Raw genomic sequence first — 23,473 nt, 5'->3', positions numbered from 1 at the left:
GCAAAGAAGCAGTGCTTTGAGGAAGGCAGCTGCTGGCATTCTGCCTGCTGGAACTGGGTCGGGTGCCCAGGCGCCCCAATGCTGAGGCAAATGGGCAGGGCTGCCCCTCCTCCCTTGCCGTTTCCAAGGTGGCAGAGATGGCAGCCTTTGTCTTCTGTTGTGCTGGCTCTGCTGCACAGGGTGCCAAAGAAGGTAGGGCTGATGGTGGGGGTCCTGTTGGTGCCTGGGTGGGCTTTCAGGAGCCCAGAGAAATCCGAGAGTACCTTCCTGGCCCCTGTGCCCAGGGCTACCTGCTCTGAGTTCTGGGAAGCCCCCTGCTTCATTTGGGTTGGCCTGAATGCAGGATGCCGGGCTCCTCTGCCCAGCCACTCTTGCTATCACATGCAAGTGTGGCGTTGCCACTGACTGGATGGCATTGTGCCAATGAGTTTGCCATCCGCCCGCCCTCTGCGCCTCGCTCCCTCCTTCCCTCTTGCTCCCCTCCTCCTGCCAGCTTGACTGTAATTAGCATGCAGATTAATGGTTTTTTAAAGCTGAAAAATTACAGATGTCTGTCTATCAACCGGTTGGCACCATCCAGTTGATGGGGGAGGGCTGGGAGGACGATGGCCCTGCAGCCCCTTTGGAGAGCGAGGGCTTTTGGGGAGGCACCGAGAGGAAGGGTCCTGAGCCCCCTTCTGCCGCGGAGAGCGAGGCAAGGCGGGGGGTGGGTGGGCAGTTCCTACCTGGGGTCCCTTGATTGGGAAGCAGAGCTGCTGGAAAGGTCTCTGCCAGGGCGGTAGTGCCAGGAAGTTAGCCAACTCTTTCAGGCTTGCTGATTTTTTTATTTTTTTATTTTGTTTGTCAATCGCTTTACAAGATAACAGTTATAAGTACATACTAGTTATGAATACATGAAATGGATACATATAAGAAAAATAAAAAAAACGGTAGGCACGTTGGTGCGCTTATGCACGCCCCCCTACAGACCTCTTAGGAAAGGGGTGAGGTCAGTAGTAGACAGTCTAAGGTTAAAGTTTTTGGGGTTTGGGGAAGAAACCACAGAGTCAGGTAGAGTATTCCAGACATTGACCACTCTGTTGCTGCAGTCGTATTTCCTGCAATCAAATTTGGTGCCGTTTACTTTGAGTTTGTATCTATTGTTTGCTCTTGTGTTGTTATGGTTGAAGCTGAAGTATTCATTGACAGGTAGGACATTGCAATGTATAATATGATGTGTCCTTCAAAAGGCAAAAATGGGTTTACCTTTCATGCTTCCCTTTAATTTCATTTTCTACATTTAAAAAAATGCAAAGCCAACCTCCGCCTACACCAGGCACGGGTGTCTTGAGAGGCGAGCTGCCTGCAGGCCGTTTCACTGCTGGGTGCCGAGGCTGCAGGTCGGAAGGGCCAGTCCAAAGCTTTTTAGCTGGCCGAGCACTTCACTCTCTAGTGGCTCTTCGGGGTCCCTCACCGGCCAGGAGTCGGACCTGTCGGCACAGCGAGCAGAAGGATTCAGCAGGAGGCAGAGCCTGACAGGTCTGGAAAGAGGGCAGCCCACAACCGCCTCCCTCTGGAACTAGCTTTCAAGGGCTGTCCCAAGCACAGCTCGGCCCCAAGGTGCTGCGGGGGTGGGATGCTTTCTGTCAGAAACCCTGCCCCCCTCCCCCCTAATCTCCTGCCCTGCTTGGCAGCCCTTCGCAAATGAAAGACAAAGGATCCCTGGGCCTTTCTTCGGATTGGTAGCTCAGTGCCGAAAATAGCCATTTCCAGCCAAGTAGCAACCTGTGAGAAATCCTTAAGGAATCTCTGATTAGGCTGCTAAATAGGTTAAACCTGACTATTGGCTTCTGATGGAAAGAATGAACTCACCGCTCTGGGGAGGGAGCTCAGCCCCTTTCGGCTGCTCTCTGGCCTTTAACCCTTTCTCCACTGGAACAGCTGGTGGCTGGTCAGCGAAGCCAGAGAGGGTGAGGCCTCGCTGGGGATGCATCTGCAAGCCGAAAAGCTCCTCCTGGCATTGGTTGCCCTTTGGGGACTTGTCCGGTTCCCCTTTTTATAAAGGCCTTTTGAGCAGGTTCTTTAACTTACAGGCAACATTCTCTCTGCTACCCTCTTGTTACCTGGAGCTTCTGCGTGCTTGTTTCTCTACGCGGGGTCCTTGTTTGTCTCAGTCGTGTCCATGCGTTAGCTCTCCTCGAGGCCTACTGAAAAATGCTCACACTGCCTAATCAATGAGTATAGATGTACATATGTATACATCATGCTGTTCCTTTTTTGAGTAAACAGAATTATGCAAAACACATAAGGGCAGAAAGAATCTGGGGCTTCTAATATAAACCTTTTCCTGCCTTTCCTCAGGCTGAAAAACTGGTGCCCAGCCAGAAACGTTGCAAGAGGAGCCCAGATATGGAGATAGAAAGAGCTCATCCGCTGGGACAGAAGCAAGTTGAACTGCATGGGAATTCGGTGGAAGGGCAAACCGTGTGGTCAGGAGACACCTGGCTGCAGGTAAGGCAGCTGCTCTCTACTCCAAAAAGCAGCAGAGAAAAACTCTTTGGTTGCCCAACGTAGGGGAAATTCCTCCCTCCTGCGGGACTGGAAAGCAGAGTCCGTCCTTCCAGCAGAAAGGCTGCCTTGCAGACCAAGCCAACCAGCCCACGGCCAGGGCCCACTGGGGGAGGCTGCCAGGCGTCTCTGCCTTGAATGGAAAGGGGTCTTCCCTTCTTTTGTGCAGCTCTAAAGGCAGTTCACAAGTAACTTTGGAGGCCAGTCTTGCTGCGAGAAAGCAGAGAAGAGAGAAAGCTCTTTGGCAGTGGTTCCCTGCCCTCATTTTTTGTTCTTACCTTACTAGGAGGGCAGCAGTGAGCAAGACCAGGAAAGCAGCTTTGGGACTAGGCAAGAGAGCATGGAGCTGGTTTTTCTGCCCACCTGGCCCGCCCAGCCGGCCACCATGCCGGGAGCACCCTTTCCCCAGGTGGGGCCATTAGAGTCTCTGGGTCTTGGCCTCCTCTCTGACAGGAGAGGCTGCTTCCCCAGCTGATGGGCGGGAGGCAGCTATTTGCAGGATCAGGCCCTCCAGGCAGGTACTCCAGAAGGAGCCTTAGCAGGAGACCCTGTGTGGGCAGGGGGGCTTGGGCACAGAATGCCTGCCATCCCCTTTGCAGGGCAGCACAGAGGAAGCAGCGGCTTGCAAGGGTGGGGCCCCTCCTAGAGCGAAGCTTGCTTGGATGAGAGAGGAAGGCTGCTGGCCTGGGGCCTCGGCTTGTGCTCTCCAGAACCTGAACCTGGCCGTTCCTTTGGAGCAGATGCCTCCAGGCGTTCCCGAGGAGAGGCCTCCATCATTTTCTCTTTCTTCTGTAAATCCCTGGACATACTGACGGTCAATAATTTGTTGTTTCGATTTTGGCCCTGCAGAACTGACAATTCTGCTGCTCTTTTGGAATCCCTGGCCACATTAGTCATCTAGGTCCCGCACTACAACGTCTCCCCAGAAATGGGGTGACTAGAAACACACACACACCCCCGGGAGTACTTCCAGGGTGGTCCCTTCTCAGCTTTCTTGCTGGCGTCCACCTTTGCCACTGAGGAGAGCCCACCTGTCCCAGCCACTCTCTTGCTTGCCTTGGTTTGAGCTCTTTTCAGGCTGTGAAAGGTTTCCTAATGCTGACCTGAGTCAGTAACAGAATTGTCAGTTTCCCTGTTGACCTTTGGCTTTAGATCAGGGGTGTTAAACTCACGGGTCAGATGCGTCACGGGATGGCCCCGCCCGCACCCGGTTTAGTGAAGGGGAAAAATGTCCCAATACGTTACGTGACGCTGCCGTGACGACATGAGTTTGACACTCCTGCTTATATAATTGCTGAATGTCAGAACCCTCCCGTTCCAGTGTAAATCCATCGGGAAGGGAATCCCTGCGGGGGGGACCGTTTGGTATCTCTGCTCCCTGTTTTTCAACTGTCTGAGCAAAGGAGAATGTGGCATCCAGATGGCCAGTTATGCCAAAACTACCTGAAAGTCAGCAGGCACCCAATGCAAGAGATCAGTTCAGAGTTTGAGAGGGAAATGCCCTTCACTTTTGTAGCCTCGGTACTGGCAGGGAGGGAGGGGCAGGGAAGGAGTTGGGGGGGGAGGGAAATGAAATAGGAAAATAGAAATGTCACTGTACAAATCGAAAGGGAGGTTCAAATGCTTTTGTCTGAAGTCCCACTAATGGCCTCACCCACTCCATTTGTCTGGCTCCCAATAGAAAGCAACTGCCAGCCGTGCATATCATGGTTGCCCCTCCTGGCTACTGGCTAGCCCTTGGGTGTGGGGAGAACTAATTCAGCCCTCCTACCCTGCCCTTTTCTGGGATATTTCAGTGCTTCAGCCATTGCGTTAAATAGGCGGTTTTGTACTTGATCTGGAGCTGGCCGTGTGCAGGATGCACATTGGGGGATTTTACTCAGTGAGGGAGGAAATGCAGTTGGGGATGGAAATGGTGGGAGCAACCCTGGTCTTGGGAAGGGGAAGAAGATTGCACTGATGAAATCTCACCCTCCACAGCGGCTGTCGCTTGGACAGCCCTCCTGCCCATAGCCCCAAGAGAGTCCCTTCCTTCCTTCCTTCCTTCCTTCCTTCCTTCCTTTCTTCCTTCCTTCCTTCCCTTCCCTCCCCTCCCCTCCCCTCCCCTTCTCTTCCTTCCCCTTTCTCCAGCTGTTTTTTGGAGGACCCTCTGTGGCAGTCTTGAGGAGACAGCTGGAGGAAGCGAGTTCTCATGCGGCATCTGCCCCCTCCCTTCATTTCAGCCCTGAGAGTTGACCAAGGCGGGGAAAGCTGGCAGCCCCCATAAGTGCCTCCCTCTCTCGCGAGAGGCCGTCCCCCAAGGCCTCCCCCACTGCATCACCCTTTCCCTTCCAAGAGCCTCAAAGAGCAAATTATGATAGTCCTTGACAGAAGAAAGGTGTTTTAAGGGCTCTGAAAGAGACACTTAATGCATTTGCCTTCTGCCAGGCTGTCCCTATGCCGTGAGTTGCTCTTAAAGCCTAGTAATCAAGGTGCCTATTCAGAGCTGCCATTTGGGGATCCCTCCACTGGAGCTCGTTGAGGGAAGTGGGGAGAAGACACAGACGCAGGCGGGGGCTCCCCCTGCCGCCCTCCTGCAGAGCTGCAGGCCTCCAGCATGGCTGATTGGCCTCTGCCCCAGCGCCAGAGTAAAGGCAGGAAGCGTGCTGAAGGTCCAGAGCCCTTGCGCGTCCCTGGGAAGGCTGCCCAGGGGGCGCTTATTAGGGATGCTGAGGCTTCAACGCTGTGGCCTCCTTTCCGGAAAAGCTTCGAGTGAGAGATTTGGCCATCCGATGTACCACCCGTGATTGACAGACAGACAGACCTTTCTTTGCAAAACCAAGCAAGTGGCTTTTCCCCATTGGTCTCCCGCCTGGGATAAGAGTCGATCAATGGACATTGTGTCTCTGAGGTCTCTTTGAAAAACAATCAAATGGTGCAGATCTGGCCAGGTTTCATGGTTGCTTGGTTCTGCTCAGAACCAAAGATGGGAGAGGGCTTATGCAGGCCATGTAGCCACGTCCCTTCTGGGAAGGCATCCCTGGCCAGCAGTCCTTCCGCTGCCACACATGGCAACTCCACCCGGCTTCTCCCTGGTACCTCCTCTCCTGCTCTCCTCCCAGCTGGAAGCAGCCGAGCCCTAGGCTGCATCAATGGACAGGTAGCATCAAGCTCACGTGGGGGGGATAGCGCTGCTTTAGGCTGCTTTGGTGAGACCACGCTTGGAATGCTACTGCAGACGGTTTTGGTACAAAAAAGATCTTCAGACTAGAAAGAGTGCAGGGAACAGCAACCAAGAGGATTAGGGGCCTGGAGGCTAAACTTCAGGATGAACGGTTGCAGGACCTGGGTATGTCTAACAGAGAGAAGGACTAGAGGGGCTGTCACAGAGGAGGGTGGGGTCAACCTATTCTCCAAAGCACCTGAAGGCAAGACAAGAAACAAGGGGTGGAGGCTTACCAAGGAGAGAAGCAGCCTAGAACCAAGGAGAAATGTCTTGACAATGAGAACAATTAATCTCCAGAAGTGGTGGGTGCTGCATCACTGGACCTTTTCAAGAAGAGCTTGGACAGCCATTTGTCTGGCATGCTATAAGGTCTCCTACTTCAGCAGGGGGTTGGGCTAGAAGACCTCCAAGGTTCCTTCCAACCCACGTTATTCGGTAAGGATGCTCTATGGCACTTTTCTCCAGCCAACATGCTGCTAGTTTTGCAGGTCTCCTGCCAGCGAAGTGCGAAGGTGAGGACAGTTTGCAAAGGGGGAAGAATTCTGCCCATTCCTTGATATGGACACCCAGCTTGTCAGGGCCTCTGAGACAGAAACCTGGCTGGCTTTTGATATCCCACAATGTTCCTGTTCTGTCCTAAAATATGCATTCTGACTAGTGCCCAACAGACAGGCCTAATCTAAGCTTTCTGTCTGCTTTCTCATTTTCAGAGTCAGGGTAAAACAAATTAGCTCACATTAATTGTCTGCACAGCCACCCAAAGCTTTGAGCTGTGATTTATGAGCTCAGAGCAAGCACTCTACAACACATTTTTCTTAATTTATTTTTAATGAGTATCTCAATTAATTTTCCAGGAAACATTTTAATGATGTTGGAGATGAATGTTGTTAAGGCCTGTGCCTTTCAGGCAGCAAAGAGCCTCAGGGGTGGAGTATTTCAGAGGGATCTTGCCAGTCATAAAATGGCGTATGGTTCCTTCTTGAGGCTTGTTTTTGAGCAAAACCCTGGGCTGGTTTCAGGCCAGGTTTTGTTTGTTTCAGAAAGATTTTCCAGAAACCAGAAGGACCTACTAGATCTTGAGAAGAGTGTCTCCTCCTCCTTCAGCAACAGTGAAGTCATCGGAAGTCATTGTCCTAAGTTCCACCAGCAAGTGCTGCTTCAGTGTCCTTGCCACTTAGCCAGGCCTGAAAAACCCTTCCTCCAGAGGCTGCTCGGGTGGTGTTTCATTCATTCATTCATTCGCCACCCACCTCTGACACTGAGGAGCTTACAGCACAAAAATGGCAAGCCTCTACCTCCTGGATTAGGGCCAAGGGAAGCCCCACTTGGGCCTCCCAAGTAAGGGGACTGCAGCTTACCTGGGTTTAATGCCAGGAAAGGTGCCACATTATGTAGGAAAGTTGGTTACAAATCTCTGCACAGCAGAGTGATGCCATAGGAATCAAAGCCCAGAAGCTGCCAAATCAGACATGGTTTCCCGAGGACCATGACAGTCAGAGCCATGGAATGAGGGAGGGGGGCACCACGTCCATCCCCTCCATGCACGTAAGCAGAATATCTAAGCGGTGCCCCCATTTTTGCCTCTAGCCCTCAGGTGACTCTCAGGGCCCCCCCTCTGATTTGCAAGATTGTCTGAGCCGCGGGACCCGCACCCGAGTCTTCGCTGGCTTGTGATTTCCAACAGGCTGACAGTTCTGCTGTGCGTTTGGGTTTGTTCCATACCTTTATTCAGGACTGTATTATTATTTGGATGGACGTTATGCTGGACTTTGGGAGAGGCCCTTGGTTTTCCTTGTCAGATTTACATCCATTGGGCAAACGTTCCTCCTCCTCCTCCTCCCTTTCTCCAGATAGCCTCTGCAGCCCTGCATGGTCGGCTTGCAGCTGTGAATTCAGACGATTTTCAGCCAGTTGGGGAGAAGGTGATGCCATGGTGGGAGCTCTTCTTGTTGCACAGGAAGGAGGAACTTTGGTACTCTCTCCCTCTCACTCGAGAGGCAAGAGGCTCCTCATCTTGATCTCTGGGTGGTGCTATTTCCACAGAGTCCAAGCAAAGCTGCCCTGCCAGAGCAGTTGCAGGTAGCTGTGGAGCAGCTTCAGTACAAGAGGGATGGACGCCTAGGCTGGATGCAAAGCCTGAAATGCGGGCTAGAAGGACAGCATCAGACCCTGGAGATGCTGCTCCAGGAGTGCCAGGCTCTCAAGGCCCAGGTGAGTTTCAGAACTCCCTTCTACCTCCCCCAGGTGCCAGGGCAGCCCCTTATTTCCTCTGCCTCTGTATACTCTACAGCTCCGACAGTCTAAGGCAGTGACCCAGGAGCAGGAAAGGGAACGTGCTCTTCAAATCGAGTGGCACCAGCACATGAGGGAGCAGTTGACGCAAGCAGAGGCTTCTGTCCATATTCTGGAAAGTAGCTTGGATCTCTACAAGAAGAAATACCAAGCTGCTCTGGGCCGAGCTGGTGGACTAGAGCGTCAGGTGCATCATCTGCAAGAAGAGGTGATCATCGCTAGTCAAGTCCTCCCCTAGTGGTGGTGAGAAGCTGAGGCCTTTCTGTCACCATCCTCACCTTAAGCTGCTTCCCTGTAGGCCAGGAGGAAGGCTGCCAGGCGGGCAGAGAAGCCGGACAATCCTTGGAGCAGCGGCCAAGCAGAGAACAGCCTTGGGCAGCTCGGTGCTCGGGAGATTGGCTGGGACATGCAGCTCACAGGCCAGCAAGACCAGACCGCCCAGGAGCTGCAGGAACAATTGGCAGCCAGCCACAGCAAGGTGAGTCTGGCCACAGCGCCTTTCCTTCCGTGGGGGGAACTGCAGCAGGTGTCAAACTTTCAAGTCTGTGGTGGTAAAAGGGCCAAGGATTTGAATCCTGGCTTTCTCACAGAAATCTCAGCGGTGCTTGTCCTGTGTCCCACAGTAGCCTGATCTCCTGTGAGTGTCTTATTTGCACCCAGCTTTGGCTGCTGAGTACGGGACGGGGTTTGCCTTGTCTGGTGGGAAGCTGACATATGCAATAGGCTGGTTGTGCCTCCTGAGAGGAGGAGGAGGAGGAGGAGGAGGCTCCTGAGATGGGCTCTGTCTCAGCTGCTGCAGCAAAAGGAAGCCGTGGCTAGCCTGCGCCGAGAGTTTGCATCCTACAAGTTGACTCACAGCTGCTCAAACACAAAGCACAGAAAGCAGATGGTCAGCCAGGCAATGCTCCATCAGGTGGGTCTTGTACCGATAGTGCTGGTCAGCTGGAGCAAGCGGGCGGGGTGGGTGGGGGGAGGAACCTGCCACAACAGGAGCAAAAACCTACCTCCGTTTGCCTCGGTTGGGCTTGCCTAGAAGCTACAGCAGGCAGGAGAGGTGGGTTTGCAGCAGCAGGCGGAGGCGTACCAGGCTCTGGTGCAAGAACTGAAGCTGCAACTGGCAAGGGAAGCTGAGCAGAACAGCAGGACCTTGAAAGGTAAAGGATCCATCCCGCTCCGGTCCCCTCAGCTGCCCTTCCTGCTGCAGCCAGGGGTCCCAGCTGACTGAACCTCATTTCAGATCTGGCTCGCCTGGAACTGGCTGTGCAGAGCCTGTGCCAGGAGGCAGCAACAGAGCAGAGTCGGCAGCTGCGAGAACAGGTGCAGGCCCTGCTGGAACAAAGCCACCAGCTGTGTGCACAGAAGGAATGGGTGAGTGGCTGCTGATCTGCCCAGGCTGAGGAGGGCTTTGCCAGGGGTACCTCAGTACTCACTCACGCCCCTCCTCTTCTCCATGCCATCCAGAAAGCAGACAGGCCCATTCAAAGGACATGGGCTAATTGCCGCATCTTTTGGGACCAGGCCCATCTCCTGAATGCTGCTGCCTCACAGGAGGCCAAGCAAGGCCGAGCAGCCTCTTGGTCTGGTGGGGTCCCAGTGCTGCAGCTGAGGAGGCCAAAGAAACCGGAAGAGCCCCGGAAGGCTGGTAAGGAGGCTGGCTCCAGGTGTGTCGAGTGCGGTAGAGGACACAATTTGTGGGTTGCTCCTTCCCCCAATCCTTCTTGCCCTCTCACTAGCCAATAGGGAGAAAATGTGTTTCATTCATTTCTCTCATGCCTGGGCCAAGTGCTCCTGAAGCATCAACTGCCAACAGTGGCAGGAATAAGACAAAGCTTCCAAGTCTCAGTCGGTACAAAAAAGCTTAATCCATAATTCTCACCCAATCCAAGCATGCTGGACCATGCAGGGCCCTGCACCTGTCCTACCTGAGCCTTTCCTTGTCCACAGCAGTGGAGATGGCCCAGGACCAGACGGTGAAGAGGGACCTCCAGCTTCAGTGTCTTGGGAAAGATGGCTGCCAGCTGGAGCTTCTCCTTGGAAGAGGCTGTCTAGGTGAAGCAGAGCTGGAGCAGAAAAGGTCTCTTCCCTGGGCTAAAGTAGGCCAGGTTGGGGAGGGGACTTGCCTTTGGGTGGGGGATAACCCATTGCTTTCTTCTTAGCTTCTTGGGAGATGGTCTTCCTGCTGCCGCTGCCACCTCTGCCAGAGAACAGCTAAAGGAGCTGAGCAGGTCCAAGCAGCAACCTTTGCAGGCAGCAGCCATGCTGGAGTTGGAGATGCTGCGGCAGCAGGTGAGCTGCGTGAGGCAGACAGTAACGTGCCCCCCCCTGCCCCGGTGAGCACCTGCACTGGGGTGGGATTGATGGCCAATTTCCCATGCAGTTACAGGAGACAGAGTGGAGAGTGCAGGCCCTGCAGGCCTGTGTGATGGAGCAGAAAGCAGAGAGCCGTTCTCTGCAAGAGCAGCTGACCAAGCAGACAGCTGTGCTGGGACTGGTGCATGGATGCTTCAGGCAGGCCTGGCTGCAGCTGCAGCATCAGGCAACCGAGGCGAGTGAGCCCAGAGGGCTGATCCCCCATGGCTGGGCAACTCCTGCGTCCTGGCAGTACCAGCAAAGCCATCAAACATCAGCTGATAGAAGGACCAGAGATCTCAAAACCCTTAATTAACAGCTCTGGCTTCTCCACTGCTCCCACACCACCCAGCCTCTCTTCCAACGTGAAAGGTGGGAAGGGTTCTGGAGGGGCCAAGTTTTGCCTGACCTTGCTTGGCAGGAGCAGTGCTGGCAAACAGGCAGGAGGCTGCCAGCTGGCATTGCCTAGAGGACGGGGATGGGGCGAGTGGGGTGGGCCCAGCTGCCCCTTTAGTGCTGGATGCTGCAGTGAGTCTCCGTCCTCCATGGAGAGATTCCAAGCTTCACTAGCTCCTTGCTAGCCAGAAGTTTATCTTCCTAGCTGCGCACACTCCACAATTCCACTATTACTTGCAGCTCAGACTCCCTGCTTTTTCTTCCAGGAACTCCTGGCCCCCAGGAGGGCAACCAGGGACTGGGGAGGGAAATGACCCCCTCAGCTGGCCTCTGGGATGGCCTGTTTCGAGGAGTTCTCCAAAAGGAAGTAACCCTTCCTTGCCTGATGTCCCTTGCACTCCACCTCAAGAGGGCAGAACGGGGAAATGGTGTTGGCCAGTCGAGGTCTTGTTAGTCCTTAAGGGTGGGTGGGAATCAGACCAGAAGCTCTCTGTAGATGGAGCCTCAGCCCTTCATTTCGCTCAGAGGGCGGCGGAAGGGGGATGGCCCTGAGAAGCACGGAGTGCAGATGACTTGCAGGGCCTTTTGAGGGAGCGCTCTGGATCACAGCAGGGCAACCAACCCAGATGGCTCTTTTCTTCACCCAGCAGATAGACTCTTTACAAATCTCCCTGGAGGCATCCCGCGCTGGCCACCACTGGCTGCACCAGGAGAGCGAACTGGTGGTGGCTGATGTGCGCCAGTGGGTAAAGGAGCAAAAGTGAGTGTTGCCCAGTCACCATAGAGGGATGCTTCTGCCGAGTTTGCTATGGGGGTGGGGGTGTCTTTCTCATTTGCTTCCTCAGCAGCCTCCTTTTGTTACAGGCAGATGAATGAGGAGCTGGGCCACAAGCTCCGAATGCAGATCAAGCAAATTGCCCAGCTCACTGGCGAGAGAGAGTGAGTGAGAAAAGCTGCTCTTTGGTGCTGGGGTGTGTGGGGGGGAGCATTTGCAGGATTCCTTCCCCACCCACCCTCCTCCCTTGGTGAAATGAGATCAGGTGCGTGCTTAATTTAGGGTGGACTGAAAAACAGCTATAGGTACCTTGAAGTTCCAGGCACCCTTCCTTTCAAAAGCCTGCAGCGACCATGAGGGTAAGGTTTACTTAACCACTGGGTTCCCTGCACCTCTTCTTCCTCCCACAGCCTTCTGCATCAACTATTGGAGAGGCTGCAAGAGGACAACCAGCAGTTGAAGAACGAAGTCAACGAGAAGCGCATTGTTTGTGAGCGCATTAAGGCGAGTGCCAAGAACCACCAGAGGCTGGCAGGAGAGCAGATGATGCCCAACCACAGCCCACCTCTGATTTCCTTAATTGGCCAAGTAGCAGAGGGAGAGGGAGATTGTGCAAAGCAGGGGTCCCCAACTTCTGGTCCACAGGCCAAAACCAGTCTGTGACTTGTTGGAAACTGGGCCACGCAAATAGTGGGTGAGCACATAAAACCATCCCCTACCCCGGTTGCGCTCCATGGGGCTGGAAAAGTTGGGAAACATACTTTGACCTGCTCCTACGGAACCCTCTTTATTGCAGCTGACTCTTAACACACATTGTTTTGCAGTGGAAGTGAGAGATGGATGGCTTTAGAGGGGGGGGATGGGAGTACTTTAGGGGGAGCAACTTTACAAAAGATGTCTTGGTCCCCCTTAGCCTTATTACTTCCCACTCAGGGGCAGTCTACATCCAAAAAGGGGTTGCAAGGTAACTGGTGGGAGAGAAATGGGTCTCCAGCTCCTGTTTGCATGTAGAAGAGGCAAGTGGACCAGGAGAAATAGAAAGCTGGACTAGGATGGGTTTGGCCTGGTTTCTTGAGAACCAGTAAACTTTGGGTGGTTCTAAACACAAACTTTCTGGTTGCAGGCTCTCCACAAGAGTGATCTGGAGCCGCACGCTGTACTGCAACAACTCTGGCACATACTTCTGTTGTGAACCAGTGCTTCTAGTCCCATTACACTCATCCATCTTTCCAGGGGCCACAGCCAGAGAGGCAGCTCTGAAGATAAACCGTGTCCAGAAGAGCCGGTCTGCAGCCAGCAGTGATCCCTTCCTGCCGACCAGGCTTTGCTATTGAGAAAACTTGTCTCAGTGTCCCATCCGTAGCTGCTATCATGATGTACCACTTCTAGCAGAGCGCCACCCTTGCTTGAAAAAAAAGACCCAACAGCCACCAAAACAGTCCAGGAGCAACACTGTTTATATAAACAATAAAATGATATCCTGATCTCGGCAGCAGAGACAGCGCAAAGCTATATATAATGCAGAGATGTCCATGGCTAGAGGCCAAAGCGAGCTGGGGTATGGCGAGGTGTGGCAAGCTGGCCTTGCTCCTTGCGCCCTGGTGTATAAATCTTTGTGGACCTGCAAAAAGGGGCACAAACGAAAGACTGAAGAGAGCAGACTACGCCAGGCTCGGGACTTCTCCTCTGGAAGAGGAGGCCACCAGGTCATACCTGACGCTGCCCACCGGGTTACAACGCTCCTGTTCTTCTCTGCGAGCACGGAGCTGCTCTTCCGCCAGAGCCATCTCTTCTTCCATGGCAGATGCTTCTTCCTTGGCTCTCCGCCGGCTCTCCTGGAACACAGCAAGCAGCCATGCGAGACTTCATCCATCTTCTTCCATCTTGCTTGACTATGAAATGTGGCCCAACCCAAACACTGCTACACAGACTTGATGTCTGTATCTTGGTTATGAGCAGCGGCATTGAAGAAGTATTTCCAAGCAAGATCTAAAGCTTGCTGAAATCAGAGCCGGCTGGCTTTCTTTCGGAGCCACTAGATGACCCCCACCCCCCCAGCAGCTCATTCTTACCTGACGAGACTTGCCAGCATGCTTGATACTGTAGAACATGGGCCCCAATTCAGCCAGCCATTCCCCGTCCACAGCTGTGACGCACTGCATGTACTCCTGCAGGGTAAAGGCAGAGGGGAGGGAGCCGGTAATGGAGAAGAACGGATCTGCCCACACTTGCCAGCATCATCAGCTGCAGGCCCCCTTCTCCAGAGCATCCGCTCACCTTGGTGGTCATCACCAGTTCATGGTAGACGATATAGTCGGGGGTGTAGCCCATCCCAAAAAGCGAGCTGGTGGGGTGCAAGTGGCAGCGCATCCCTGTGCGGATGTTGACGTATTCCCCGATGCCCTGCAGCAGAGCAGGAAGGTCAGTGTTGCCTGGCCCCAGTTCCCCCACAGGCTTTCCAACTGCTTTAGGAAGTCCACCAGAACAACAGCCAGCAGACACCAGGGGAAAGGAAGGTGGGGGTGGCATGTGGAAAATCTGTAATTAATCCCCCGTGTTGAGATGGGATCCGTGGGGTTTGGAATATGTGGTTCCAGAACATTCCTTCATGGACTGGGTCCTGGTTATCCGAGGGACCACCTGGCAGAGAGGGCCACAGGGTCCATCTGTGAAGGGTCCCAGGAGTTAGGCCTTCTCTGCCACCGTGCCCACTTTATGCAGCATTCTCCCCACCCCCAGCATCCCTCAAGTTAGTTCTATGCCTGTTGATATACAGGGATGCCCTCAAAACCTGGTTGTGTCATCAGACCTGGGTCTCAAGAAACTCAGACCCTTTCTAAGGTGGCTTGTTTGCGCTCCGTGTGTGTGTGTCTGTGTGTGTGTGTGTGTGTGTGTGTGTGGTTTGATTCTTAATGATGAATGTTTATATTTTTATAATTTGTAACAATTTTTTTACATTGTGGTTTATTTTTTTCTGCTACCAAGAGTCACTTCCAATGTATATAAATTTGATTGATTAATTAATAAATAAATAAATTGGAGCTTCCTTGGTGCTCATGCTGGGCAGAATCCAGACCTGGCCTGCATCTCCTGAGGCTCACAAGGAAGTGAATCTGGCTGAGGATGATGAGAAGGAGAATGAGCTCAGCAAGTTGCAAGGCAGCCTTATGGGGTGGAGGATAAAGCCACTACTCCAAATACACAATAGATGGAGGAGCAGGCCGCTACACAAAAGGCCCTGCTCTGCAACCGACAGAAGCAAGTGAGCCATGCAGGGAGCCAAGAATCCCTCACCTTAAGTTTTGCAGCCTGGTGAAAGTAAGCAGCACAGATGCATTTGCGAACCACGTCCCAGTCGGTGCCGCAGGAAGCCAGGCTCATGTGTTGCTGCACCATGATGTCCTTCAGCTGCGCTCGCACTTCGCGCACCTGGAAGGCAAGAGCCAGAGCAGGTTCAGCTCCATTCACGGTCACTCTGCACCTGGAGACTCTTGGGCCGGCCCCAACACCCACCTTGCGCATGGCCTTGGCATGAATGAAGTGCTCATTGCACCAGAGTGTTGAATAACTGTTATTTTTCCACTGCAGATAAACATTCAGGTAAGTCAAGTGGTCGCTCTCGGGAACAGCAAACTTCTCTCGCACCTGGTCGCTTTCTTCCTCCCGACCCTGCAGAGAGACGGCAGAAAGAAACGTGACAGACCAGGAAGTCCATTCCTGAGAGCAAAGACCAAAAGAATCCCTGACCCACCTTTGGCCGGTAAAAAATGGCTGGAACCGAGAGCATAGAGACAATCAGCAGGATCTCAGAACTACAGCCCATATCACAAGAAACTATCAGCATCTTGGAGAGGGCTGGATCGAGGGGAAACTCCACCATCAGACGTCCAGTCGATGTCAGACCACCTGGAGGGACAATGACCTTCTGAGTCAAGCCCCCCCCCCAAAAAAAAGCACAAGTCCCCCACATACGTGAAAAGGGTTGTTCCACCCAACCTGTGTTATCAAGCGCCCCAAGAATCCACAGCTGGTACATTGAGTTGAGCATGTTGTCTTCTGGAGGGGGATCCATAAAGTGGAACTGTAGCAGGTCCTGGACCCCTAAAGACTTGAGAAGCAGGACTACATTGGCCAGATTTGTACGCTGGATCTCAGGGACAGTGGTGGTCAGCAGTTCATTCTTGTAGGCACTCTGGGTGTAGAGTCTGCTCGGAAAAGAGAGCAACCACCTCAGTGGAGCAGCCTTGGCCGCAGCGGGAGATCTGGCAGCTGCAGTGCCCACTCACTGCAAGGAGAACCCTTGGATACGTACAACTCCTACCTGAAACACTGACCTGGGCCTGTCCTTCCAGCTCGGCCAGAGCGCTGATTTGCGTTAGCCTGGCTGATTGGATAGATCTGCAAGGCATCCATGCCAATCCGTGGGTTGAAGACCTGAAACGTAACAAGGAGGGTAAGTCGGAGCTTCATCCCTAGGACCTTATTCTTTTCCTAAGCAAGCTTCCTTACCTTCAGCTTACAGTATCCAGAGTCGATCACAAACATGATCCCATCAACTGTTAACGAGGTTTCTGCTATATTGGTGGCCACAATACACTTCCTGACTCCATCTGGTGCCTGCCAAGAATCCAAATTTCAAGATGCAGCTACCAATCCATCATCAACTGAAATGCTCAGCTTCCCCCAAGGAGAGGGCTGAGATGGTGGCTTTCGATTCCAGCATCTTTGCTTTCAGGAGTCCTATATAAAGGCTTGAATTAGCAACCCCTTTGACTGAAATGGCCTGTATCCACAGCTCCTGGAAAGGCTACTTTCTACTTCCAGGACTCAGATCAGGTTGCTTGCCAACTATTCTATTCATCTTGAGCTTGGGCGAAGCCACGATAGAAGCTTCAAGCTTCCTGTTACCATTGCCAAGTAAATCCGAGATTGTCACTAGTGGAAAGGCAGCAGGCTATATACCTTCTGGAAGATCTTGGCCTGCAAATCTGAGGGTAGCTGAGAGTAGATCGGTAGCACAGCCAGAGCAGGAGCGTTTTCCAGCTCTTCCAGATGTTCCACAATCTGCTCAGATGTAACCTGCAAGATGAGGTGAGCCAAATATATGTGCATTAGGGGGCTGACTAGCATCTTAAAACACTCCCACAGATGGACTCACCTCAATGTCCTCCTGGCCTGGCATGAAAATGAGGATATCTCCAGGGGCGCTGGAAAGGTGGACCTGCAGGGCCTGCTTCACTGCTGCCTCCACATAGTCTTCTTGTGGAGTCTGAAAGAGCAAAAAGGAGTCTGACACACCCATCCAGATGTCACCTGGATGGCCTGGTCTAAGCTTCTGCTTACCCCATACCTTGCTAAAGAGAACGTCAACAGGAAATGTGCGGCCTGGAATGTGGAAGATGGGCACATTTCCAAAGAAAGACGCAAACTTCTCTGCATCCATGGTGGCCGAGGTAACAATCAGCTTGAGATCTGAGCGCCGGGCTACTACCTATGAAAGGACAGGATCGTTGCCAAAGAATGATATGAAAATCCCAAATGACCCTCTTTGCTCATTTTGCATCTTTTTTTTCCTTTTGCCCAATGAAAGTTTCAGAGTGAAAGCATTTGCTTCTCCAGGTATTCCCCACTTCCATTTCCTAACTAAAGAAAATGCCCATCATGGCTACCTATGTAAGAGGTTGCTTCTGCTCAGCTGCATTTTCGCAACCCTCATTATAATAAAATGTTGAAATGGGCAGCCATTGAACTTTTAACCAATTGTGCTCACCACTAAACCTGACCCAGCAGCACTTCAAAGAGGCTGGTTGGACTTTAGGAGGAGTTCCTAGTCATTTGTGGAGCAAAGAATCATTCTGAAGATTGTACTAAAACACCCTGATGGAGAAAGACCTAAACAAGGACAAACACCTATTCAGCAGGGACCTTGGAGGTCTTCTAGTCCAAGCCTCTGCTCTGTACCATACTATATTTAAGAAGCAACCCTCAAAACTTGCTTTGAATAAGCCCATTGATATAAAGAAAAGATGCTGCCTATGGGAATGGAAAGGGAAGAAGCCTCACCCCCAGCTGTACAGGGGCTGGAACAAGGGGTTCAGAAGGGACCCTCCCCGAGTTCACCAGCTGTAAAGACACTCAAGACTGTGTTAATGTAACCTTACAATAAAAGAGTAAGCTCATCTGGTCTGCTCTGAAGGAACAGCATCTCTAGAGGTCTCTGGGTTGCCCACCTACAGCAATGCTGTGTATACCTGCTGAATGGATAAAGGCTGTGCGAGATTGGCAATTACAGCTTAAGCAGGTGAAGGACCAGAGTAGGCCCAGGGCCACTTTCATTGAAATACAAGCAAGGAGCTCTTTATCCCTCAGTCCTCAAAATGGATGCTCCACATTGGCAGCTTTTTCAACAAGAAGTTGGCTCTCTTAGGATAAAATCAAAGGGGGCTTCAGATGTGCAACTGGAAAGATGCAACGTGGGCAGTTCAGGCAGTTGTGGGCAATGCAGGATCAGGTGGCTGGCTTCTGTGCCCCAGTGCTTCTGCCCACAGCCCCCAAGAGGAAAAGCTGGGGCTGCTTGCTCACAACAGCCAGATAGTCTGCCACCACCACCACCAATCAGCTGGCCATACCCAGGATGTTTATAAGCTCAGCCCCCCACCCCTTCTGTGGGGCTGGTAATTTTCCTTTACCTACTAAGGGTCAATTTCAACCTGAGTCCTTCTAATCCTAGCCCCACCTCCTCTCTACTCTTCGATACTCTGCGCGCGCGCACACACGCACACACACAGCAGATTTAGGTTGTGTTGATTATGGAAGAGGCGAATGAGCCCGGGGACTGGGACGTATTCTTTTGTTTCCTCTACTACAGGAACCCTGCCAGAAACCCCAGGCAAAGCCCACCAGGCACCTACTTCTCGTAGGAGGCCGAACAGCACATCCGTGTTGAGCGAGCGTTCATGAGCCTCGTCCATGATGATGGCGCTGTAGTGGTCAAGATCAGCTTCACGCAGAGACTCCCGAAGCAAGATCCCATCCGTCATGTACTTAATCACGGTGCTCTCTGAAGTGCAGTCCTCAAAGCGGATGGCGTAGCCCACCTGGCCCAGGTACAAGGTCCACAGGTGGAACTCACCAAGCAGGCCAGAAGGGGCCCAGCCCCCACAGCCCTTGGCCGGCCTCCGAGTGAAGGAAGCTGACCCACAGCCTCAGCCAGATGCCCCACAGCCTGCAGCACTCACCTCCTCCCCAAGGGCCACGTCCATCTCTTCACTAACGCGTTTGGCCACAGACATGGCCGCCACTCGGCGTGGTTGTGTGCAGCCAATCATGCCATAGTCTGTGTAGCCGTCCTCATGTAGGTACTGTGTCAACTGTGTTGTTTTGCCACTGCCCGTCTCTCCCACCACAATCACAATACTGTTATCTCTGTCAGGAGGAGGCAGCAAGCAGTCACTGGCTGCAATGATGCGGCATAAACACCCTCCACACCCTCCTGGATTTTTCAATTTGCAAAATGCCTCAACATTCCACACGCTGTTTAATACAGGCATTCTGCATCATTTTATTTGCCAGGGCCTATGCCAGAATCTACTGGATTCTCGACAGCGTTGCACTGGCTTCAGTAAGACAGCTGCCGTCCCATCCCATTGTCTGTTCCAAGAGAAATCTTGGTGAAGGCTGGAGGGAGGGAGGGAGGGAGGAAGGGCATGCAGACCTGACAACTGTCAAAAGCTCTTGCTGAACAGCGAAGATGGGCAAGTACTGCCTCTGCTCCACAATCGACTTTTTCTTGGCAAACTCGCTGCTTGCTTCACTCTTCTCTTTCACGTGTCCAGCAAATTTCTGTTCTGTCCTGCAAGCAGAGAGTTCAGAGCACTTCATCCCTTGTCAGGTCACTCCCCTCCCCACCCAGGCCTTTACAAGTGACCTCCGTCCTACCTGTAATCTACCGTGCCATCTTCGGCCAGGACTTGCCCTGATTCCTCCTCCTCCTTCTTTATGCCCATTATGTTCCCAAGTTTTGTACCTGCCAGCTCCCAGTGCCTGTGCTGGGCCTACAAAAGCAACATCAAGCAGTTACGCCTGTTTTGGTGCAGTTCTGCAAAATCATAAGCCTAGTAACAAGAACGCCTAGAAATCTCTTACCAAACAAGAAATCAAGTGAATGCAGCTGCAGCGACTATAGATCAAAGTCAATGAAATGAGCTGTCCCTCAACAGACACAGGCCCCAAAATGCCCTTCCAAACCAGAGTTCTGTTCTCAAGGCTAAAGGTCAGATGCGTGGGTGCTATTAGAGAAGAAATACTCCTTTCTTGCCGTTTCTTAAATCCCCTAAGATGGGGTGATGACACATCACAACTTTTTCTCCTTTGCTAAAACAGGGGTGGGCATGGCCAGTACATGACGCATCTGGCCCGAGGGCCACAAGTTTGACACCCCTGCCCTAAGAGAAAGATCCCACAGCATTACCACTGAGATGAGGAAGCTGCGTAGGATCAATTTGAAACAAGTGGCCCCACAGCTACCTGGCTGCTGAACAAGATGGGGCCAGGAAAACCAAACAAGCATCTTTCAAATGATACCCCAAAAGCTTCCAGTAAAGAATGCTGCACTGGTAACTTAGATGCAACGCACAAACAGTAGCTCTTCTCTGCTGCAACCCAATCACAGAAAGTGAGTCACCTTCAGAGGCTGCCCCTTGGGCAATGCATTAATCTCCCTGGAAGGTGACAAGAGTCTCTCGACTTCCTTCCCCAAATGAGGCTTTGGCTGGCAGCCAGCTGAAGCTGAGCAAAGGCTCCTGACGCTCCTGCTTCCACCAGTAACAATGAGTCCAGAAAACCTGCTCCTTTGGGGAAAGTGCTACCCCACCTGGAGGATGGTACTCATTTCTCTCCAGATCAGGGATTCATCATTCAATGCCACCCTCCTCTTGCTTCAGCTTACACAACTGTAGCTGCCCCCTTGCTTTAATAGGTTCTACAACCCACTTGAAAGCTGCACCTGCCTTCTCTACTGTTAATGGTTCAGGGGATATTGTATTATTTATTTTGCTTATTATTTTGCTTAAATTCACCTTTATTATTTTTACAAATAACTCAAGGCGGTAAAAATATCCACCGCACCTTCCTCCTTTTATTTATCCCACAACAACCCTTTGTGGAGTGCGGTGGGCTGAGAGGCCGTTCCTAAGTCTGGACTCATGCTCTCCCGCTTTCCAGCCTGTGGCCTTCACCACTAGGCCAAACCAGCTCTCCACAAAGGAGATGGGGACCCACTTGCACCCAACACAGCAAGTGACTCAGCCAGCACCTTCTTGCGCTCCTTTTGCTCCCGATGCTTCCGAACCAACAGGCTGCCTTTGCGGGCAATGATAGCCAAGTCGGAGGTGGCATCTTTGACAGGGATGACAGGCTCGGGCTGGAAAGAGTTAAAAAAAGGGATAATTTCAAGGCAGCAAATGTCCACCAGTACTTCCCCCCCTCCCCAGCACCACCTCACCTGACCTGCTTGGTGAAAACAATGCGCCCATCAAGAAAAGGAGGTACCAGGTTGTGCACTAGGAGATGCACCCTGGCAGCATTATCCTCCTCAAAGTCCTCCTCCACCTCCAGCCGATGTACCACGCCACTTGTCAGCATGCGGTTGGTCTCCCAGCGCTCGTTATCCTGCCGAGCAGAAGGTTAAATCAGGCACTAGCCCCCGCTTCCAGGCCAAGCAGGCCTTGGGGGGCTCCCACCAATAGCAGAGAACAGGGGCCCACTGCTTCTGGGTCACACCCGAGCACCAGGATGCCCCTGCCCTGCCTTGCCCAACCTCATTGATCTGCCTGCGCTGAGCTGAGATGCGTGTCTGCTTTTGCCTCTGCAGGTGCTGCTCGCGCTTCCTCACATACTCCTCTGAGGAGGCAGCCAGAGGGTTGTGGAACTCATCATAGCCCTCGTCCATCATATACCAGTCCCGGTCAGCTTGCTGAGTAGAGGCAAAAATGGTTTTAAAGTCTACCCAGATAAAAATTCTGCTGCGCTGTTCATAGCAGTAACACAATAGCCCCACCCCCGCTGCTAAAGAAGCCCTTTCCTCAACACTACAATTGGAAATTTCCTGATTACACTTACATTTACACACACACACACACACAAACTGCTGCCATTTCACTGTAAGAGGCAAAAAGGGATCTCCAAGCCCCAAGGAGAGGTTTCTTCCTAAGGGTTGGCCAGCTGGAACCAATCTCACCTCACACCCAGAGATGAAACTCCTACTGCCTGCACTTAAGAAAGTGAAAAGCAGCGCCAGCCACCTGAGTCTGTTAACAGGAGGTTTGCTTCGGTCTCTTTCTGAAGATTTTTGCTCCGTTTCTTCCCTTTCAGCTATTCTGGCTCAAATAGGCAACCACCCCAGGAATTAAAGCTGCCAACTCACCCGCTGATCATCCTCCCATTGCTGCCGTTCTTCCTCCGTCTCAAACGCAATGCCGTCTTCCCCATCCTCACATCTCCCTGGAAACAGATATCGTGACAGGCCAACTCTACCTTGGATTAAAGCAAGCCCGGGCCTCTCCCCACTCAACGATCTTTAGCTTACCCCTGCCTCTGGAGAGCCAAGGCGGCCCACCCAAGTGCCTTCGGTTGTCAGCCCACTCGTTGTATTTATACGTAGGCGTGGGCAAAGGCGTCTCCTCAGGACACCTGCTCCTGTTGGACCTGCAAAGGGCAAAGCTCACTCTCTCGACTCCCGCTGCCCCAACCAGGCCAGGCCTGGCTCAGGCCACCAGCGCAGTGCCATCCACCCACGAGTCTTTGCCCCCGCCGTACCGTTCGCGGTCCCCCCGCCTCTCACTCTCCCGAGGTTGAGCAGGGCTCCGGTGGCTCCGCTCGGAGTCCCGGCAGGAGGGAGCCGGGGAGGGAGACTCCCACTGGGAGCGCCTGGACCCGCTATAACCACTGTCTTCCTCCTCCCAGCTGGAGTGCGAGGGCGTGGCTGCATCTGAGCACCGGGAAGGAGGAAGGAGTTAGCAAGCCCGTGAGGCGAGGGGCAAAGCCGCCGCGCGCCCCCGTCCCCCTGCCAGGCAGGTTCCCAGCGCCAAGCACCTTTGGGCGGCTGCCGCGGGCTCTCCGGCTCGGTCCTCGGGGCGCTCCTGCTCCTCTCCGAAGAACCATCCTTCTCGGCGCGGTCGCTGCGTCGGCCGGGGTCGCGGGTGTCTGCGGAGAAAGGCCGGTGAGCGGCGTGGGCGGAGGGGCCGGCAGGGCCGGCGCCGGTCTCGGGCTCACCTCGGTCGCGCTTGCGCTCCTGCTCCCTCCGGCGCTCCTTCTCCTTGGACGAGGCGAAGACGCCCTGCTCCCGCCGCTCGCGCTCCCGCTGCCGGCTGCGCTCCCAGAAGCCCTCGCTGACGCCCCCCGGGTGAGACGGCGTCTCCTCCTGGGCCGAACGGTACTGCCTGCCGGGGAGTGACGGGGGGCTCAGTCGGCCTGTCGGGCGGACCCGGAGCCCCGCCGGACCGTTGCCCGCCCCGCTCACCTGTCCCTGCGCCGCCGGCCGCCCCGCCCCGCCCCGTCGCCCGGCTCCTCCAGCGACTGCCGAGGCAGCTCGTCCGCGCCCTCCTCGGCGGCCCCGCCGCGGGCCCTCTTGGCGGGCCGGTCCTCCCGCTCGCGGCGCTTCTGGGCGGCCAGCAGGTCGAGGCCCAGCAGGGAGGCGCGCGGCGCCGGGATCTTGAAGACGTGCTGCTCCTCGGCGGCGCTGCGGCGCTTGACCAGTACCAGCCCCCCCACCTGCCCCTCGGGCGCCAGCCCGGCCAGCCGGTGCAGCGAGGCCTCCGTCGCCTCCTCCGCGCGCTCCTCCATGGGCCCCTGCGCGACGCTTTCTCTTCCGGACGCAGCGGGGCCGCGGGCGGCCCCATAATGCCCCGCGG

General features: G+C 53.7%; 2 protein-coding genes across 8 annotated transcripts in view; one reads left to right on the top strand and one right to left on the bottom strand.

The window, feature by feature from the left end:
- The window catches only part of PMFBP1 (polyamine modulated factor 1 binding protein 1), a 21,191-nt gene extending 6,586 nt beyond the window's left edge, over positions 1-14,605 (top strand). For 2 of the 4 annotated variants that reach the window (XM_087971324.1, XM_087971322.1), the window contains exons 2-16: positions 2,341-2,490; positions 7,796-7,963; positions 8,043-8,252; positions 8,343-8,522; positions 8,835-8,957; positions 9,078-9,198; positions 9,282-9,412; positions 9,506-9,686; positions 9,989-10,118; positions 10,201-10,330; positions 10,422-10,593; positions 11,444-11,549; positions 11,654-11,728; positions 11,975-12,068; positions 12,688-14,605. In XM_087971324.1, coding sequence (XP_087827450.1) covers positions 2,389-2,490; positions 7,796-7,963; positions 8,043-8,252; positions 8,343-8,522; positions 8,835-8,957; positions 9,078-9,198; positions 9,282-9,412; positions 9,506-9,686; positions 9,989-10,118; positions 10,201-10,330; positions 10,422-10,593; positions 11,444-11,549; positions 11,654-11,728; positions 11,975-12,068; positions 12,688-12,756 — 1,992 coding nt within the window. In that variant the 5' untranslated portion in view covers positions 2,341-2,388 and the 3' untranslated portion in view covers positions 12,757-14,605. Of the gene's footprint in view, positions 1-2,340; positions 2,491-7,795; positions 7,964-8,042; positions 8,253-8,342; positions 8,523-8,834; positions 8,958-9,077; positions 9,199-9,281; positions 9,413-9,505; positions 9,687-9,988; positions 10,119-10,200; positions 10,331-10,421; positions 10,594-11,436; positions 11,550-11,653; positions 11,729-11,974; positions 12,069-12,497 lie in introns of all 4 variants that reach the window. The other 2 variants (XM_087971323.1, XM_087971325.1) reach the window with 2 other exon arrangements.
- DHX38 (DEAH-box helicase 38) lies at positions 805-23,473 on the bottom strand. 4 transcript variants are annotated; one of them, XM_087971321.1, is made up of 26 exons: positions 23,083-23,473; positions 22,836-23,002; positions 22,656-22,766; positions 22,380-22,551; positions 22,150-22,268; positions 21,988-22,064; positions 21,382-21,537; positions 21,072-21,233; positions 20,878-20,985; positions 19,503-19,618; positions 19,279-19,416; positions 18,803-18,989; positions 18,476-18,661; positions 16,915-17,055; positions 16,723-16,833; positions 16,527-16,643; positions 16,074-16,181; positions 15,886-15,998; positions 15,561-15,769; positions 15,316-15,470; positions 15,078-15,233; positions 14,859-14,993; positions 13,842-13,967; positions 13,637-13,732; positions 13,278-13,399; positions 805-1,469 (listed from the first exon to the last, which is right to left on the bottom strand). In XM_087971321.1, the coding sequence occupies exons 1-26, from the start codon at positions 23,403-23,405 to the stop codon at positions 1,355-1,357; spliced, it is 3,726 nt and encodes a 1,241-aa protein (XP_087827447.1). In that variant the 5' UTR covers positions 23,406-23,473; the 3' UTR covers positions 805-1,354. The 4 variants fall into 4 exon arrangements, with proteins under 4 accessions (XP_087827447.1, XP_087827444.1, XP_026540637.1 ...); XM_026684852.2 differs by lacking the exon at positions 805-1,469 and adding an exon at positions 12,999-13,185 and having other exon boundaries at positions 23,083-23,472; XM_087971318.1 differs by having other exon boundaries at positions 22,656-23,002; positions 23,083-23,456.

Source organism: Notechis scutatus, chromosome 9 (genome assembly GCF_049901735.1).
Source record: "Notechis scutatus isolate UNSWTSFEM ecotype Mainland chromosome 9, rNotScu1.2, whole genome shotgun sequence".
NCBI classification, from domain to species: domain Eukaryota; kingdom Metazoa; phylum Chordata; class Lepidosauria; order Squamata; family Elapidae; genus Notechis; species Notechis scutatus.
Note: the sequence above shows the minus strand (reverse complement) of the source record. Positions and strands in the feature narration are given on the sequence as shown.

Excerpts from the sequence above, each read along its gene's own strand:
- DHX38 (XM_087971318.1), bottom strand. The coding sequence starts at position 23,405 with ATGGAGGAGCGCGCGGAGGAGGCGACGGAGGCCTCGCTGCACCGGCTG. Across the intron at positions 23,003-23,082 it reads GGCCGGCGGCGCAGGGACAG|GCAGTACCGTTCGGCCCAGG; the intron begins GTGAGCGGGGCG and ends ACTCCCCGGCAG. Across the intron at positions 13,968-14,858 it reads ACCAGGCTGCAAAACTTAAG|GGCATCGGGGAATACGTCAA; the intron begins GTGAGGGATTCT and ends GCTCTGCTGCAG.